We start from the raw sequence: 16,013 nt of genomic DNA on the forward strand, positions 1-16,013 counted from the left end.
AATAAAATGTTTGTCTTGCCAGCGACTGACAGCGCTGTTTCCCCTCCGTCCAACAACAATGTTGACACTTGCCAAACCGTAAAAATGTCCAGTAAGCTGACGAGGGCCCCCCCTTAAAAACGCAGAGTTATGTTGACCCAATCGGGGGGGTCCATGGGGTCTGGGAGGGGACTTGTCGACTTGTGCCTGGGGCTTGGCTTTGAAAGAGCATTGCCTAGTCGTTGCTGCTGGAGTCCCTGGAATATCCTTCACTTGTTTTAGTTTCCGTTTCCGGCTTGCTGCTGGCAGCAGACATGGCGACGACCACGACAACAACGACAACAACAACGACAACGACAACGACAACGACGCGCCGTCGTCTGCCTTCATCGTTGTTAGCGTCATCGGGTCTAGGGCTGTCGCTTCTGCGGCTTTGTGTTACGTTAAATCAATATTTCTTACCCATATCACTTGCAGCAGCCGAAACCTCAAGCCCTCAACCCCTTCAACTTTTCCATTCGCCATAAACTGGGCAAATATTAACTAAGCAAAAGTCAGCAGCGACTGCCAGCTGCGTAAATTACTTACACTTGCTGGTGGCTGTTGGCTGGTGGCTGCTGGCTGGGGATTGGGGGGATTGGGGGCTGGAGAGAACAATGACTTCTTGCATTTTGCAGAAAACTTTCCAGCAAACTCCACTCATTAACAGCTGTTGTCTGTTGTTTGCAGTTTTTGGCCAAGATTCTATTTACTTTTACGAAAGTTAATTATGCCCCGGGAACGAGGGGCAGCAATTAGTTGCCACTGGCAGCCAAAAAATTATGAAATTCGCATTGCAAATGGCCCCGCAAAAGTGAATGTGTCGAATGGCAGTGGAGTGGCAGTATTAATTGAGAGGGCCAGTGGCTAAAATAAATGAAAAATTACGCCCGAACCGAAAGCCAAAATGCAACCGCGAACCGCCTTAACCAATGCCACACATATTTACTTTTTATCTCTGAAAAAGCAGCCAAAGCCAAAGCCAAAGCCAAAGCCCGAGCAAGCACTGGGCCCTTCTCTGGGCCCGCTCTGTTCTGTTCTGTTCTGGTCAGACTATAAATGAGCTGGGACTATGAGGCTCCTTTGGAGCCATCCGGCTCTGTGGCTCCGTGGCTCTGTGGCTCCATGGCTCCATGGCTCTGACAACGACGATGCTCTCAAATTGTCGGTCGTTTAAATACATTTAAATATAAATGCAGAGAGCGCGCTCCGCACAGATAAGAAAGCTCCAGTCATGGACATGAATGGGGGTGGAGTGTGTGGGTGTGTGTGTGTGGCAGTGGCAACTGCTACCGTATGGGGTAAGTGAAAATTCTTCATTCATTCATTTTCATTCAACGGGCAACTGCATTCTATCAGCGTGGAAAATCGTATGTGCCCCGAGTCTAGGGTGGAGGGGGAGGGGGGTTGCATGTGTGGTCAAAGACTTGCCACAGCCATTTTAAACGGGCTGCAAGTCGGGGCGAGCGATAAACAAATATATATCCAACACTTGTGATGCGCATTTTAAAATAATGAACGTGAAAGGAACGCCAAACACGTGTGGCAACGACTAATTGATACCCACTACCGGGGGGAGTGCCCCTGGCACTCGATGGAAGCCCCCAGCAGAGACAGAGAGAGAGAGACTGAGTGCACTACTACCTTGTCTATCCATTAATCCTGAGCCTCATAAAAACCTCCTTCGTTGTCCGGGGCACCGGCCATGACAAGCGAAAGAAAAATTTAATTACACATTTCCTCGGAATACGTATACGCCCCATTGTCCCACCCCCCCGCTCAACCCCTGGTGTCGTCGGGTCAGCGGATGCGATTCATTTCGTTGCCAGAGCCAGTGCCAGTGCCAGTGCCTCTGCCTCTGTCGTGATTAAATTTTCATTTTAATGCACGATTGAAGAAGCATTCGGCGAATTTAATTGAAAAACTCTGCAGCGGTAGAGCTAATATTTGGTTTGCTGCTGCAGACCACTCGGATCGAGTCCGTGTCCGGCCACAGCCCCTTGCCGACTGCCAAATGAGTTTCTGACGTGTGTTTTATGGCGAATGCTGAATTCATTTCATATCTCATATTTTGCATGGCCTTTTTTGCATGCATAGTTAATCGGATTGGCCAGCGGACGGAGGACGGTGGACGGTGGACCCTTAAACGGTTTTCCATATCGCATTAGACCGCCTCAAACCCCCTAATGAACTGGCCGGGCCAGATTACGGTAACACTTGCTGTTAATGTGGCCCATTTGGGTGTCGCTTGTCTAGACTTTTGACTTTAGCTGACCTCTGACCATGTTTGTGGGAATTAGAAGGCGAGGCGCCTCATCTCCACATGTCAAGGACTTGCAGAACTTTTCATGGCCTGCCCATTGATTCCATATTTATGGTTGACATTTCACGCACTTTCGCTTTCCTTTAAAGGGCAGGCCGTATCTAGGCAGCTGTCTGTTTCAATATCTTCATCGCCTCGCTGTCAATTATCTGTGACACAGCAGGCGCCCCAAGGTCCTGGTCCTGCCCGGGGGAGACACTATATTCATGCATCAGCTTGCCCAAGCTGACATTTATTGGCTGTCAGGAAGTCTCCGAGTCTCCGAGTCTCAGTGCGACAGTCAGTCATTCAGTGGGTCATTGGGCAGGCACTTTGTCAGCCTTTGCTTTTCGGGCAATGAATCGATGTGTCTTGCATGCGAATTACGGAGCTGTCTGTCCGTCCGTCCGGCTGTCCGTCCGGCTGTCTGTCTGTGTGCATATGGGGGTGTGAGAGTGTTTGTGTGCTGCATATTTAAACAGCCTGCTGTCTGCTGTCTGCTGTCTACAGGTCCTTTCATCATAATCGATATAATCGGGAGATGGTCCTGAGTGAAGTTTAAGAGTCGCAAGGATCGGATCTGCTGTCTTGCGGAAAGAGCAGTCGCTGCCGAAAGAAGTCTCATGTGGTGCCATTGCCAAAGTTCCTGCGATGAGGACTGCTGTGGTATTAGGCTGACGATCCATCATCCCAGCAATGCCATTAGCTGCATTTCCCACCAAAAAACACTCGACAGAGCACACACCCAGCCACCCAGTCACCCTGTAAGCGCGTGTACACGTGCCAGGACCTACACAGACCACAATTAAGATAATGCAGAGTCAACAGAAGCCAGGACCCTCCCCCCCCCACCCAGTCGGGAGATGAGAGATCGAGTGGCATGTGAATGTCGTTCAACTGTCGCCGGATTCATGTCCTCAACAAGTTTATTGGCAACGCGGCGTATGATTAATGGGCAGCCTAATTGTTTGCTGCGACAATCTGAAGTGAGGGCCTGAGACCCGCGATCTCCCGAGCCAAGTCTGAGCCTCAAAGTCAAGTGTTTTTTCCCCATTAATTGGGGAGTACTCAAAGGAAAGTCTCCTTCTCCCCTCTGCTCTTGCATTTTCCACTTTTTCGCTTTGAAGGTATTACAAAAATGACCTAATAACCTGCCTTTATGACAGGAGGGGCCGTCGTTAATTAGTTGGGGTTTCTGGTGGAAGGAAAAAACGCGGAAAATGGATTCAAAGCCACCTTTTGTGAAAATCAAAGCGTAGTTTAAAGCCTTTTCCACGATGGCTTTGAATGGTTAAGCACGAAATGGTTATTTCAAAGGGAATGTGGCGGAGGGAAGAGGAGAGCTGTGGGGCACATGTGAGGCAGGGGAAAATACGGGGGAAATTGTCGCCTTAACTTGGTTTATAAAGCCACTCGAATGAGTTTGCCTGCCAATGAAACGAGGGTCGCAGGGAGATATCCTCAAAGTTCGTATTTCCCTTCTCCGAGAAAGCTTAGGAGCTCCCTCCCCCCCCTCCCGCCCCCCTCTCCCCCTGCAGTAGTTCCTTTCATTTATGCTCTCACACGTTTGCAACGAAAGACGTCTGCCAGGAGCCAACAAGAGGCAGAGAGGCACGGAGGCAGGGGATTGGTAAGGGCGTCAGACGTCAGGTGCTCCATTGGCGGCTCTTTTGTATGCAATTTGCCATTTATTCAATTTATTCACACCATTGTGTAATGCGATCTGGCGACAATGCAACGGAAATACATACAGATGTACAGATGTACATACATATCGCATAAGGGAATAAATATACTCGTATCGTTGAGGGTCTGTGGCTGATTGTAGCCAAGGATCCCCCGCCGTATCGCAGGCACAAAAGAAATTCAACAAAAGTCAATAAATATATGGCAAAAATTATATAAATATTTGTATTATTACGCAAATAATGCATTGCCATAAATTAAATGTATTATTTATGGGCCGTAATCAAATGGAATAGGAAAGCCGTTTTTATATTCATCAAACAATTCAGGATAGTTCAATAATTCATAGAAAATATTTATGTTAATTTGAGGCAGGTTTTATGGACCTGGAATGTACCCTGGAATGTTTTGTCGACGGGGGGTAGAATAATATTTAATAATTCCTCTAAAATTCCGTACAAAATTTGCCAAATCTAATCGAAAAATTAATTTGAATTAAATGCAATTTTCGGCCAAGTTTTATGGACCTGGAATATACCCTGGAATGTATAGTCGAGGGGAGTAAAATAATATTTATGGGCCTTAATCAAATGGAATAGGAAAGCCGTTTTATATTCATCAAATAATTCAAGATACTTTAATAATTCAGAGAAAATATTTATGTTAATTTGAGGCATGTTTTATGGACCCAAAATGTACCCTGGAATGTATATTCGAGGGGCAAAATTATTCAAATCTAATCGAAAAACTCCTTTGAATTAAATGCAATTTTTCTGCCAATTTTTATAGACAATTTTTACGGTTATGAAATTCCTCTTAAATTCGGCACAAAATCATTCAAATCTAATCGAAAAACTCCTTTGAATTAAATGCAATTTTCGGCCCATATTAATGATATATTTCTCGAAACTTATGAATATTTTTGTTTAATATTTATTCATGAATACACTCGTATGTGTGTATGTGTGTGTGTGCAATAAGCCAGATGTTTTAATCCACCAAAGCGTTGGAGCACAAAATCCAGAGCGGCCATCCGTACATGGAATTAATCATTGTCGTTGCTTTTGTTTGTTTTTTGTTATTTGACTTTGGGCCAGGCCCATGATAATGGCAACTAAATTTAATATTAATTCAATATAAATTCATTATGCGATTAATGAATATTATTTTTGCTTTTAATCGATTCACAGCAGCGTGCAAATGCGCTTAATGAGCTTTCCAAAAAATATACACACATACACGTACACGTATATATACAAATTCAAAGAGCAAAATGCAAACAGAAAAGTGAGTTCCGCTCCGGCAAGCGGACAAAATGCATAAAATAAAGTTTATTAAACCAACAACAAATTGGCCGAAACTGGAGCCCAAGTTTTTTCGGTAGCTCCACTCCACTCCACTCATCGAAGTCTTTGCTCCACTTTTTGCTTGCTTTCTTAATTAAAAATTTCATTCAAGCTCTGGCATTGTTTGAAGAGCGACGTTCGAGGCAACTAATGAAATGGAAAAGCGTAAGGAGCAAAAAATAATTACCCATTAGCACCGGCATATAAGCCGAATGCACAAAAAGAGTTCTCAGAAGTGTGTTGGAAAAGTTTTGGGCATTTCTGCCTTTTGAATTCCTGGAGTAAAGTCGCTGAGGCCTCAGAGCTTCTAAAGGAGCCCCCAAAGGTTTATTAATTCATTCGTTATATCATATATAATCCCTGCCATTCGTAGCATATTCCCTTTGACAATCGATGGTTGATTGGGCTCTCAAGTGTCGCCAGGTTGGGCCCGGCTTAATCATCTTTAATCCTCTGAGCACTCAACGCCCTAGATCAATCAAAAGTGGAGTTTCCTAGGAACCCATTAAAACCCCTTTTGTGGCCGGAAAATGTTTAAAAACATTATTTTTTTGTGCACATTAGTGTGCATTAATATTATTAAAACTAAACACACACACTCATATCCCAGAGCACTGACCCCATTCGTCTGGCCGGGTGGGATGGGGTGGGGGGGGGGGGGGGGGGATGACGGTGTCAGATGGAGCTTGACTTGATGGAAGTCCTCTGTTGATTTGCGACGCCTTTTGCTTTTCGCTTTATGCGTTTTTCCCATTTGTTTGCATTTGCGTTGACACTCACTTCATTTAGCAGCCCACAGCTGCAGCAGCAGCAGCAGCAGCAGCAGTTGCAACATCACAAAGCCACAATCCCTGCCACGGCAGGGGCAGGGGAGCAGAGCTGAAGGACTGATGTACGTGAGTGCAAGTGGAAACCGCCCCCGGCAGCAGGTTAAGGACCTTCTTTTGAACTTTAAAATGTTTGCTTTTGGACATGTGGGCGGCTACGTGATGCTGGGGCATACACCAGGGTCGCCGCTGGGATACCCTGTGGATAGCCAAAGGGAGGAGCCTTTTATAGACCTTTTTCCAAGGGTATTCCCTTTGTCGACTACCGCCTGCCTTTGGCCAGTAGTACATACATATATTTGTTTTGTGTCTCTCTTCCTGCCCCTCAGAGCACTCATTTGCTCCTGCCCTCTCATCTCTATTTGTGTTTGTGTTTGCTCTGTGGTCCATGCGACGCTTTTTAATCTTAAGCGCCTTCCATTTGCCACAAATGTCCAGGCCTGCCACCAACTGCATCTTGAACACAGTCAAATGTATAAATACATATATTCCAACCCTTTGCGGCCCCACCTGGGCGACTTATGGCCGGCTTATGTGCTCGCAAACCAATTAAAATGGCCAACGGAATGGTAAGACCCGAGTCCCGAGTCCCGTCCCGAGACACCAAACCACTGGCTACAAATTAATTTCAAAGGATTACGGCTCGGCATGGAATTTTATTTAGTTGATCTGGTTTTATTATTTGGTTTCCTTTTTTTTCCCCTTATTTTGGTGGGATTAATTGGGGTTAACATGATATAGTGGAGGTGTCCATTCGAACATTCTAGATACATTCTTGCAACTGCAATAATTCTTTGAAATTTGTATAATTTTATGGCAAGATTTCCATTTATTCAAGTATTTAGGAGTTCGGCATCTTTTTGTGACTCTCAGCCGTTGGGGCGACAGCAAAATGTGCATTGTTCATTGCGAGGGGGGGAGGGGGGGAAGACACCACTCGGGGACTAAGACTTAAGACTCAGACTGGGGCTGGGGCTGGGGCTGAGCCTGTTCCTGACCGGCACTCGAGGGTTCAAAAGGGCTCTTAACCCGCTGCTTGAGGCTGCGGCTAAGACCGACAGTCAAACAGAAGAAAAGAAATACATATACTTTTTAATACACTAACAAATAAGAGGCGATATTTGGCCAAAAAGCGGGAATCAAAGGCCTAGAAATCAGCAGATCATTGGGCCTTATGGAAAAGATCCTTTTTTGTGGAAAAAACTTGGTTCGGGGGATTGGATGGGGCTATAAAATGATTAAATGTCAGGAATATATCGGTTAGCCTCGATGGGACTGATTAATCGGCAGAGTATTCAGGTCTTCGGCCTCTAAGGAGCTCCCCTTTCCTTGTATTTGTGTGCGTATTTCCCTGACAGAAGTGGCAAGAAAATAAATTAAAAATGTGTTAGGCACACACACACATACAGCCAAACACGTAGACTTGGACACTTATCCTGCCACACACACACACACAAAGACATATTAAGGAACGTGACTTGCACGGCCCGCACACAGAGAAAGAAAGAAAGGAGCGACAGAGAGAGCGCATACTCGTATTTAGCATGTTATGAAAAATGTATACACAGACGGGTAGGGGGGGGCCTCCTCGACGCCATTGTCTGTCCCCAGCACGTAGCTGGGTGGTGCCACGCCCAGTCTCCGCACCAGGATTGCTTTTAATGACAAAAGTTATGACGACAAATGACTCGGGTTGACTTTCACTATGAAATCAGAGCCGAAGCCGACTTGGGAGCACCACAATGGGGACCATGAATCATTTGCCGTTGACTTGGTTTCTGCTCTCCTGAAAATTCACTTTTGCCATTCCTGATTCCTGCCCGGCCCCGATTCGTAGTCCGTTAAAAAGCATTCTTCATTTATCATTATGCAAATTATGAATTAATTTTTAACGCCACGCCAACAACAACAACAACAACAACAACAACGGCCATATAATGCTGCGGATAATGTAAATGTTTTAATGCCGCGCTGATAATTATGCAAGTCGCTGCCACTCGACCGAGCTGCATGAAAATTGAATTTGTTAATCAACTGCATTTAGACTTAATTGAAAACGTGGATAGAAATGCGGAAAAGTTGCACAAAGTGTTGTAGTCTTTTTTTACAAATTAAATTCAATGAATTTAAATGAATTTATGCCACGTGTTTCCCCAGGGCCGGCCATCCTCCACAGACTAGTGGGTATCCCTCTGTCGAGAGGCCTCTTCAATTACGAGCACATTCACAGATTCATGTTTTGCCTTTCGGCCCCCGAGGCGCATTTGCCATATTCGGTTTTCGACAAATTCAATTCAATGCCCAGCACTTTGCACTCTTGATTAAGGGCGACCAAACATAAATTGGCCTCGAGGTCGAGTTCTATTGAGAGAACACTTTCCTTTGGACAATTATTCAAATATTACGCCTTTTGTCGGTGAATGGAACTCATAATAATTGCAAAAGTAAATCATCGGACGACATGACAAGGCCCTTGGGCAGTTTTGTGCCAGGAACTTGCCTTCAAAATTTATGATCAATAAACAGGGAGCCTCCCCCCCACATGTGTGCCACAAAATGCGTTAATTCAATTTTATTACGCATACGCAGTGTGTGTCCTGCACGAAAAGACATGCACCTTCGAGTGTCTGCCGTGTGCGTGCAAGTGTCTGTGTGTTTGCTAATATCTGCATTGCGACAGATGGAAGTGTGTGTTTTGCAAGACAGTGTTGATTCAGTGCCCAGCCCCCCCTTTTGGTCAGCAATTAATTAGTGGGGTTTTGTTTGATCATCTGCATGAATGTGTTTCTGCACAGCTCACAGAATCACTGAGCGAAAGGTGGGTTTCCTTAAGTAAAAGGAAGTTTTAATTAAGAAATGATTACTGCCTGTCGGGGAATATTTTTGAGAGATTTTTAAAGATTTCTTAAGAATATTTGCAAGGGTATTTCACTTAATTTTTGTACGAAAAAAATGTACCATCTTTTGGGTAATATATTTGACAGATTTTTACACATTTCTTAAGAATATTTGCAAGGGTATTTCACTTAATTTTTGTACGACAAATTGAATTTTTTTTTAGATCTTTTTACAGATTTCTTGAGAGTTCTTAAGAGTATTTTCAAATGTATTTCAATAATTTGTTGTACAAGAAATCAAGAATATTCTTTACAGAATTTTATAGATTTCCTTAGAGTATTTTTAGGGGTTGTACGAGAAAAAATTAGTATCTTTTGGGGAATATTTTCTACAGATTGAGAGTTCTTAAAAGTATTTTCAAGTGTATTTCTCTAATCTGTTGTACGAAAAATAATTACTATATTTTGGGGAATATTCTTTACAGATTTTTACGGATTTCTTAAATGCATTTTCAAGGGTATTTCCCTAATTTGTTGTACGAGAAATAGCTAGTATCTTTTGGAGAATATCTTTTATTACGGCTATACATAGAATATGTGTAGCTGATGATATTTTTTTATCGTATTTGGAGGTAAAGTTTTTTTTCACAGGCTTCTTAAACGTTCTTAGAAGTATTTTTAAATGTAATTCACTAAATTGTTGTACGACAAATAACTAATATATTTTGGAGAATATCTTCTACAGATTTTTACAGATTTCTTTAAATTATTTTTAAATGTTATTCACAAATTTTTTGTACGAGATATAATTAGTAACTTTTTGAGAATTTCTTTTATTATATATGCGTAGCTTTTAATATTTTTGTTTTTATCAAATTTGAAGGCAATAACAGACTTCTTAAGAGTTCTTAGGAGTATTTTAAACGGTAATTCCCTAATTTTTTATATAAGTTTTCATCATTCATAGCAATTTTAACTAAAACTTGTAAAAAAAAATTAGCAAAAGAGCACACACACACACTACCACTAATACTATAGCTCTGTACTTCGTTTTTTTTCGCTGTTGGAGCGCATTGTGTGGTTGCCAGAAGATGTATCTGCAATGATACCAGATACTTGAAAAGCACCAACAGGGCTCCCAGCAATGCTGTTTATTGTTGCATTATTTTGCAATTATGTTGTGTAACAGTCAATGAAAATATTCAGTTACATAGATTTTGTAAAAGAAAATGTGGGCCATCAAGGTAGACATCAAAATGGGGACGGCTTAAGGGGAGTAAATTATATCTGGCTCTGGGTCTGGCTGGGAATGGTACTGGACAGAACATCTGGGAGATTGCGTAACTTTCTATCTGGTAACTGGTATCTAGTAGCTTGTGCGTTCATGACATCGCCCACGAGGGGGGACCCTGAGGTCCTTGGCTATTTCACAGTTACGGATGCACCAATCGGCTTCAGAAATTCTGCATAACATTTTGTTTTGGAACAGCCTGATTATCTTGAGGTTCGATTTGGTCTATTTCTGCAAATAGGCGCCAGGATAGCCTTCTAAAAGAGCACCTTGTTGGACAGAGTCTAGCAGGCAGTGCAATTTCCTTGTCTTGCTCTCCAGGCCACATCTCAAGGGCTTAAAGTGGTTTGCAAGGAGTGTACCTTAGAAAGGTATATCAATGAGGTGTTATTTATACAATATAGTCGAAAAGAGGAGAGTTTTACAAAGAGAGGGGCTCTAAAAAAGATCATAAGTTCTATAAAACAAAGCATTCCAAGCTTTTGCTGATACACTCCTAACTTTTGTTGTCCCAAAACAAATCGAGTCAACAATTGTTTGGTTTTAGCAAATAAAAACCGAAAATGCTCGAATCACTAAAAATCAAGATCCATAAGATTGTATCCCTCAAGAACCTCAAAACGAAGAAGTTTATTTTCTGCCCCATAATTCTGATCGTGTTGTTCTTGTTCTTCGTTTACGTGGGAAACTTCAAGCCAGCTGCAGAGAAGCCACCAAAATCAGACAATCAATGGATGTATTCTTCGACTATGGAGAACTTCCTGATCCTCGATCCCAGCCTGGTGGAAGGGCCGCCGACAACCAACAAGAAGGAAAGCGAGAAAGACGCCAATGTTGTGTCTGCCACCGAGGCGCCAAAGCTGGGACTATGGGAGAGAGTGCGGCGCGACATGACCAAAAAGGAAGAGCAGTTCCACTACTACAGTCGGCTCTAAGACCATTCAAACTTGTACGAAATTAGCAATGTTCCAAAAATAAAGTCAGTAAATATTGAAAGGGGAAAAACCCAAGTGGGTCTCCATGATGGAAACTCTTTGTTTTGTAGTTCGAAAACAAACTCTGCAGAGTTTCTCCATCAATTATAGAGTCCTTCCCCCAGCAGAGACTTCCTCCAACGATTTCCCGCAACTAATTGCTCGGCTTTCAGCCCCTTCGAAAGGCCCAGGTAAATACAAGTATCTCCGCCACCTTGTGTCTAGTATTTGTATATTTTTTAATATTTTATGGACTGGATGCGGTGGTGCCTTTGTGCAATTGCTTTTTGCGGATATTGTTTGTTGGTTTTACTTTTGAGATCTCTGTGTGTGTTTTTTTTTGCATTTTATGCGATGGTTCTTTTGTTTTACACGGCCTGCTCCTGGTGCCGTGTCCTATTTGTATCCTGCAGTGACCCACTCACACACACACACACACACACACACACACACACACACAGAGTCACATTTATGTCTATTGGCGGGCGTCCATTTCCATTTCATTTCCGTTATTGCAAAACTTTTCGTATTAAATATATTTTTCTCTCTCTCTCTCTCTCTGAACGTTTTGTTTCATTTCGGAGCCCTTTTGGCTGGGTGGCTGGGTTTTTGCACTTTAGCAAAGTTGTTATTTCTGGGCCGTTCCTGGCCATTATTGCAGTTGTTTCCCTCATTGTACAAGTGCTCGCATAAAAATCGCCGCATTTCCATATAAATATGCCGCCGACTCTCGCCTCATTTATTGTGGCCTACTTACCGCCAGAGGCCGAGAGGCTTACAAATTGACATGCAATTAAATGAAAGCCACAAGCATTTGTTATAATTGTTACAACCCAAGTACCAGCCGCCGTGCAATTTTGCTCTTGGCCAAATGTTGACGCTGATTAGGCCAGCAACTAACCGACGTTTTTGCTGCTGCAATTAGCAGGCTGCCCGGCAATAACTAAAACAAGAACCCACCACAATGCACCACCAAAAAGATTCGGCTAAACCGTACAGGGGTGTCCCTTACGAATTTTAATTAAATATTTCATAATTTAAATGTCATTTTGGAGATTATTTAATTCGTATTTAGCCCTCAAGCGTAGAAAACTCTTTCAGCTAAATGTATTTGTCATTTTTTGTAATTATAAAATTTACTCAAAATAATAATTGTAATTAAAACACAACCATAAAACTTTTTTTAAAACCATTTATAATCTTTTCGCATATTTTAACTCGCTTTTTCCTGAATCAATGTTTAAGCCAACTTCGTTGTACAGTCGCCAATATTTTTTTTGTTTTTTAAATTTTTTTTAATTAAGCACATTTATTTATTTTTTTTTTAAGCATATTTTATAGCCCAGAGGATTCAAAACCGCACATTTTTAGCGCTGAATGCCCCTAAAAAAAAAGAAGTTTAAACCGCAAATCAGGTTATGCTTTGGGCCAGGTCAGAACCCCGTTAGATAAACCATCGCCCACCTTTGCACGGCTAATTTGTATATATTTATTTATATTGATTCGATTCGCTTAAATAAATCGTAAACTATTGCGGAATGTTGCGGAGGTTTCCCGTGGGTGGGGCGGGGCGGGGGCGGGGGCGGTGGCTGGCCATTGCCTAGGACAGCACTGCGTCCTGGAACCAGAAGGACATGCGGTCCTCGCGGAACAGCTTCTCGGGCACCCTCATCGAGTGGTTGTGGATCACCGAGCTGTAGCGCCGGAAGTTGTCCTCATTGCCCGCCTTGAGGCGCTCGGTGATCGCCGCGGCTCGACTCACCAAAGACGTGTCCTCGGCCAGGGCCTTGGCCGACCTCATTTTGGGGGCGGCAGACTTGACTTTGGTCTTCAGCGAGACCTTCGATGGCGAGGTCCTCGACTTGGAGGCCGAGCGAGAGGCCTCTTTGGTCTTGGACTGCACCGAATGCTGGGAAAAGGTCTCGGAGGTGGACTTGGCCTTGATGTAGCGCTGGGAGGCCGTCTCGGTGGGCTTCTGCACAGTCTTGGACGTGCGAGAGCGCACAGATACAGTATCTGAGGGCCTTTTGCTAGTCCTTGACTTCAGCGAGACCCTGGACTCCTCCTTGGACCTGATCTTCGAGCTAGAGCGCTTGACAGAGGCCGTCCTTGAGTGGTGTTTGGACACCTTGCCCGTCAGTGTCACGGTCGAGGCTGTGCTCGACTTCGGCTTGAGTTTGCTGGACGATCTGGCCAGCGAGGCCTTCGACGAAGCGGTGCTCGACTGGGAACGAGTGCTGCTCCGCTTGGCGACGATGCTGCTCCGCTTGGAGGTGGAACTCGAGCGGGACTTGGTCTCCCGACCCCAGGACACCTTGCTCCCGTTTTTGCTGACACTGGACCCAGATATCGAATGGTTCTTGGCCTGGTCGTCGCCGGGGGCCACCTGCCGCCTCGTCCGCACCGGCATCAGCGTCTTGACGGACACCTTCGACTTGGAGTCGATCCCCGACTTGGAAGAGGCCAGCTTCATCTTCGAGATGCCGCCCGCATCGATGCGCTCCTCCTCGTCCAGGGAGGCCGCCTGCCGCTTGGCCGCCGCCATCTCCTCCTTGATGGCCTTCGAAACGCTCACCTCCCCGATTCTGGACGGCTCAATCTTCAGATGGGAGCTGGCGGCCGAGTCCTGCGAGACGGACCGCCTGATGTAGCCCTGCTTGTCCTGCGGCACGACGGCAAACACCGGCGGCGGATACGTGACGGCGGTGGGTATCTTGAACTCCATCCGCTTGCCGTTGTTGGGCGGCCCCACGTTGAACGGATTGAAGGGCTCGTAGTCGATGTCAGCCATGTTGACCATTTTCCTGCCTGTTTTTTGGGGGGTTTTTTCAGGCGAAGTTTTTCTACCAACGCGCTGGGGTTTTTCGTCTCCGTCTGGGGGTTTTTTATTGCTAGCCGAATTGAATTTTGTGCTGCTGGAATTTCAAAATGCTCTAATTCTAATTCTCTAATTCCCTGATTTTAAGTATTTTTTCTGAATAAAGATTAGTCGGGCGATAAATTGTAGCCAAGAAACTTGTGTGCCGACTTTTATCACGATTAGCTTGGGAAATCCTCAGAACAAAGGATCTACTGGCATCGTCTAGGCAGCGCATTTCAAGTCCTTCACTCGCTTTAATTAAAAATGCCACCAGCAGCATGCAGCATCTTCAAGGGGAGTACGTGCTGATAAGGCGTGAGATCCTTTGACTGCCAGGGCCATAAACAAAAGCCTGTCTGCCCGACTGAGTGGCTCTTCAAAATGTCGCCGTCGCCGTCGCCCTCTCCGGCATGTGGCAAGTATTAATGAGCACGCCTGGAATGGGCATCGTATGAGGCCCTGCTTTTTGCTTTTCAGTATAGTATTTGTTTCGAGCATCGAAATTGAGTAGCGTCAGGTGAACAGTAATCATGTCCAGGTCACAGAAGTCGGTGGGCAGCCAGCAGCGGGAGCAGCGGGAGCAGAAAATCCCCCAAATACCGCCCGACGGGATGCTAATATATGGCAACGGGCTCGTCTTTGGTGGCAGTGTTTATCCGGTTCTGGTGGACGGTGTACCCATGCAGGCGCCCGTCGATGCTCAACAGGCTGCCGCCCAGCAGCGCTGGCAGATGATGCACAAACCAGTCCACGTTCCCGGCCAGAAGCAGCAGCGACAGCAGCAGCGACAGCAACAGCGGCAGCAACATGAGACTGGATGGGGGTACGCGAACATGGCCCCGCGGCATCCACATTCGTGCGGACCCAAAACACGGACCAGACTACAGTCCCAGCCGCCACGGAACCGCGCTCCCAACTCCCCACTCAGCGAATATCCACCTCAGTGTCCACCACCAACTTCGAGTGCCCCCAACATAACGAGGGGCAGCAAGAGGGGGTACGGGGGGATGCCACAGCAACAGCAGCAACAGGGGATGCCACAGCAACAGCAGGAATACCAGCAACAGCTGCAGCAGCTGCTGCAACTTCAATCAGCCATGGACGGACATTACAACTACGGATACATGACCAATGCGAACGATGCCGGGGGCTGGTCCGGCTATGCCATGATGCCGCCAATGGTGGCCAACAGACCGTACACGTTCGGCTGGAGTCCACTGGACTGAGGCGCAGAGACCTGTGGCGACCAGGAACCATGTTTTCGGGGAACAAAGATATCGCGAGAACAACAAAATTAAAGTTTTCAAAGCAGAATTAGCCCTAAAAACAGCCACCACTCTTTCTCTCTCTCTCTGGGAGTCTTTGGGGGCCTCTTTGGAGACCTTTTTGGAGGATTCTTTGCCATTTGCATTTGGAAAACTTTGTCATAATTTGCCGTAACTTGTCTGCCTTCCGTTTTGCACATCATCGAGCACTGAGGTTGGTTTTGCCCCCCTCCCCCCCTTTCCTGGGCATCATTTAGTGGTAAATTTCCTTCTTAGTTGCCAACGAACGTCATACGTGACATTTTGCAAATTCCGTTTTGCAGAGCTCCCTTCCCGGGACGGGCTGTGTGTGTGTATCTGGGAGATACTCGCCCTGGCTCTTGACTGGCTGCTGTTTCTGACACTCGGGGCACTGTCACGGCTGCAGGTACAGTGTGTGTGGAGTACGTGTACACCCACCGGCTTGTGTATCAGCGTGTAGCTGGTTTTGTTGCGGTTTTAGATGTTTTTTTCCCCCTCTGCGCCAGCAGATACCCTGAATGCCAAAGGGGTAGATACATTGCAGCCAGCAGATACTGCTGAAATTTAGATGCCTAAAGGATACAGA

At 45.3% G+C, this 16,013-nt stretch overlaps 2 protein-coding genes across 2 annotated transcripts; one reads left to right on the forward strand and one right to left on the reverse strand.

The window, feature by feature from the left end:
- Window positions 1–12,746: 12,746 nt before the first annotated feature.
- On the reverse strand, window positions 12,747–14,233 carry LOC108162522 (mucin-22). The gene has a single exon (XM_017297303.2). It carries the CDS (start codon window positions 14,079–14,081, stop codon window positions 12,882–12,884), a length of 1,200 nt encoding a protein of 399 aa, XP_017152792.1. The 5' UTR covers window positions 14,082–14,233; the 3' UTR covers window positions 12,747–12,881.
- A 373-nt stretch (window positions 14,234–14,606) lies between these two features.
- On the forward strand, window positions 14,607–15,470 carry LOC108162528 (putative uncharacterized protein DDB_G0294196). Its single transcript, XM_017297309.2, has one exon. The coding sequence runs from the start codon at window positions 14,672–14,674 to the stop codon at window positions 15,365–15,367; it is 696 nt and encodes a 231-aa protein (XP_017152798.1). The 5' UTR covers window positions 14,607–14,671; the 3' UTR covers window positions 15,368–15,470.
- Window positions 15,471–16,013: the final 543 nt, after the last annotated feature.

The sequence above is a fragment of the Drosophila miranda genome, chromosome 4, assembly GCF_003369915.1.
Source record: "Drosophila miranda strain MSH22 chromosome 4, D.miranda_PacBio2.1, whole genome shotgun sequence".
Taxonomy (NCBI): domain Eukaryota; kingdom Metazoa; phylum Arthropoda; class Insecta; order Diptera; family Drosophilidae; genus Drosophila; species Drosophila miranda.

Bases quoted from the DNA above. Each gene is read 5' to 3' on its own strand.
- LOC108162522 (XM_017297303.2), bottom strand. From the start codon at position 14,081: ATGGTCAACATGGCTGACATCGACTACGAGCCCTTCAATCCGTTCAAC.
- LOC108162528 (XM_017297309.2), top strand. From the start codon at position 14,672: ATGTCCAGGTCACAGAAGTCGGTGGGCAGCCAGCAGCGGGAGCAGCGG.